We start from the raw sequence: 2,897 nt of genomic DNA, 5'->3' as shown, positions 1-2,897 counted from the left end.
AATAAAAAGATAGGCTGGATATAAAAATAATAACCGTATGTTGTTTACATGGAACACCTATAAATATAAATAATAAACAGGTTGAAAAGTAAAGGAATTAGAAAAGACACACCAAGAAAATGTTAGCCAAAAGAAAGCTGGGGTAAGCTATAAGTATCCAACAAAACAGACTAAAACAAATAACATTATTTTATATTGGGTTAAATTCACCAGGAAGATATAATTCTCAGGTTGCATGCACCTAATAAAATAGACTCAAAAGTTTTTTAAAAGGATAGAAATTGTTTCAGATTAAAATGGCAACACCTCTAACTGCTCAAATAGCCAGAGAAAATACACCTCCTTTGCTGGAAGGCAGCAAAGAGCTGCTGAGGTGACAGGAACTATGGGACTATGACTCCTGCAAGGGAAAAAACTGAGAGGTGACCAAACGTTCAACATCTTACGTCACTGTATGCAAATTACGTCTCAATGTTTTAAAAGCTTAAGCCATACGAGATTAATTTAAAAAAAAAACACTTTGAAAATTTCTACACTTACCTCCTTTTCTTTTGAGCAAGGTTGAGTTCCATAAACTTGTACTTCTGGTACTGCTCATCCAGCTTCTTTAGTACGATATCGGCAGTCTCATTCCCAGGCTGCTTCATGAAGGAATCTACATCTTCCTTTAGTATCAAAAATAACACATTTCAAACTTTAGAATTCATACCTCTAATTGGATTTTGACTACTTTAGCTTTATTTATAAAAGAAGAAAAAGCCTTGTTTCTTTTTCTCCAAAGGCTTGTCTTTAACTAAAAACGAAAAGTTAGAGACCATTTCAGTCAGTGCCCATACATTTTGCAGCTAATTTAGTCTTCCTCCACCACCTTCTTTTTTATCTTATTTATGTATGGGGAAAGAAACATGGCCTTGCCTGCTTTATGCATCGCCCATGGAGCCTTAGCACTAAACAGGAAAATTACCAACGATCAAACATTGCCCAGTCATGTGCCCTAGCCACAATCCCATTCAACAGGTTGTATGCCAACAATGATTTGGTTAAATTTTTAACTCAATTGTGACTGCCATAGAAATATCATGCTAAATATGACCATTAGGTTCCCCCAGGTCAGTCACAAATACCTCGAGTATCGGATGGCTGAAATAAACCTAAGAAGCCAATAGAACAATCTTTTGCAACAGGAACGATTAAGCAAAAGAATCAGTAAAACCAAATAGCATTTTTAAAATGTATACTACGTGATGGTCCTTGAAGAAAAGCTAGTTAATTTGATAAGGATCAGGAACTAGATGAAAACAGATGGCAACTTTAAGGAGAGTCTATCAGAGACATCCAGTGTTTTGAAGAACTTGAGTTCTTCATGCTAAGTTAACTTCAGTCACTTTACGGTTTCTGGCACCTCTACATCATTATTCTTATCCATGCTGACTAACTATGCAGGAATATTTTAACCAAAACAAAGCAAGAAGAAAAAAAGGTAGAGCGATAAGACAATATAGGTACAAACCAGAAGGTTGAGAAAATTCCATTAAGATTTTATAATAGCTCAGCCAGAACTGAGTGGGAAAAGAGATAATACTGGCCGGGAACACTAACCAAGTTTTCTTTCACTATTCAAATAGTTTTACAAAATACTATTTCTAGAACATCCTGATGGAAGGACAAGGCTGAAAACATCTACTTATTTCTCTGTTTGGACATGGATTGGTATCGCTGTTCTGCAAAGCCTCCGAACTGCATTCCCTCCCTCCCCTCTGAACTCCACGATTCATTCTCTACTAAGTTGTTAGAACGATGTACCCAAAACCAAATATGACCACACTGTGGCTTCACTTAGACACCTTCTAAAGACAGCACGTTGCCTATTGGATAAAGTCTCAATTCCTTAGCAGGATAAAGAAGGACTTCACATTCTCACCCTATCCCACTTGCCCATCAGCCTCTCCTCCCGTTCCTCCAAGGCAGAAGACCACAGCACACCTTCAACAGACTAGATCTCATTTCCTTTATTCACACCTTAGCACCAGCCGCTCTGTCTACTACTCACTGTATCCTAAGTCACCATTTATCTGCCGGTCTCTCCAGCATCTCGGTTGAGTCTCAAGCTTCTCACCGCCACCCCTCTTCCTGGAAGCAGGGGATGAAACCCGGCGTCCGGAAGGGGATGAAGGGTCCCTCCGACCGCCCCGCTCCCGAGTACTCCCGCCCCAGACCCCCTTCTCTTCTCGAGCCCTGTCGGACCGCGCTTCCCGCCGGCAAGTCCCGGTACAGAGGGCGAGAGGGTACGGAGCGCTCTCCCAGGTCCTTTAGCTCAACTCCATCCCCCCAAAATCGAGGCCGTTGTGAGGGCTGGGAAGGAAGGGGTCGCGGCCTAGCATCAAGATGCCTAGGACCAGCGTGTCTCTTACCACAAACACGGCCTCAGGAATACCCAGGTGGAGCCGCCGTCCGTTCCCCGCAGCCATTTCTCCGGAACCACCATCATCCTTAGCGGCCGCCATCTTGGGAGAGCGGGAGCGCAATTAACCGCCTCTCAAGCTGCCAGCCTCAGCCGCCGCCGGCCCGTGATTGGCTCGCTTACCCTGCAGGCCCGCCCCTTCCTTGTGAGTCTTCGCATTCATGGGCAAACAGGAAGTAGCCGCCCTTCTCCAACCTCTGAGTGCTGATTGGCTGTACCCTGGTGAGTGACAAGTATGGGAGGGCCGCGGAAGAGAAGCTGGCAGTGCGGGAAGTACCAACAGACTCCTGGGGAAAGGGATCGCGCGTGGGTTTTGTGGGTGGGTGGGTGGGCGGGCGAGGCTGGAGGACCCTGGCAATCAGGAAGCAAGTGGAACCCCAGCCCCACCGCAGAATAGGCAGCGCCCTCCAGAATGGCCTTTGAAAGCGGCCCGATC

General features: G+C 44.7%; 1 protein-coding gene across 1 annotated transcript in view; it reads right to left on the bottom strand.

The window, feature by feature from the left end:
- Positions 1–2,565, bottom strand: part of VBP1 (VHL binding protein 1) — a 17,679-nt gene extending 15,114 nt beyond the window's left edge. The window contains exons 1-2 of the mRNA XM_011375579.2: positions 2,412–2,565; positions 541–665 (exon numbers count right to left, since the gene is read on the bottom strand). Coding sequence (XP_011373881.1) covers positions 541–665; positions 2,412–2,504 — 218 coding nt within the window. The 5' untranslated portion in view covers positions 2,505–2,565. The remainder of the gene's footprint in view (positions 1–540; positions 666–2,411) is intronic.
- Positions 2,566–2,897: the final 332 nt, after the last annotated feature.

This window comes from Pteropus vampyrus, unplaced genomic scaffold (assembly GCF_000151845.1).
Source record: "Pteropus vampyrus isolate Shadow unplaced genomic scaffold, Pvam_2.0 Scaffold275, whole genome shotgun sequence".
NCBI lineage: Eukaryota > Metazoa > Chordata > Mammalia > Chiroptera > Pteropodidae > Pteropus > Pteropus vampyrus.
This window is presented reverse-complemented; position numbering and strand designations above follow the sequence as displayed.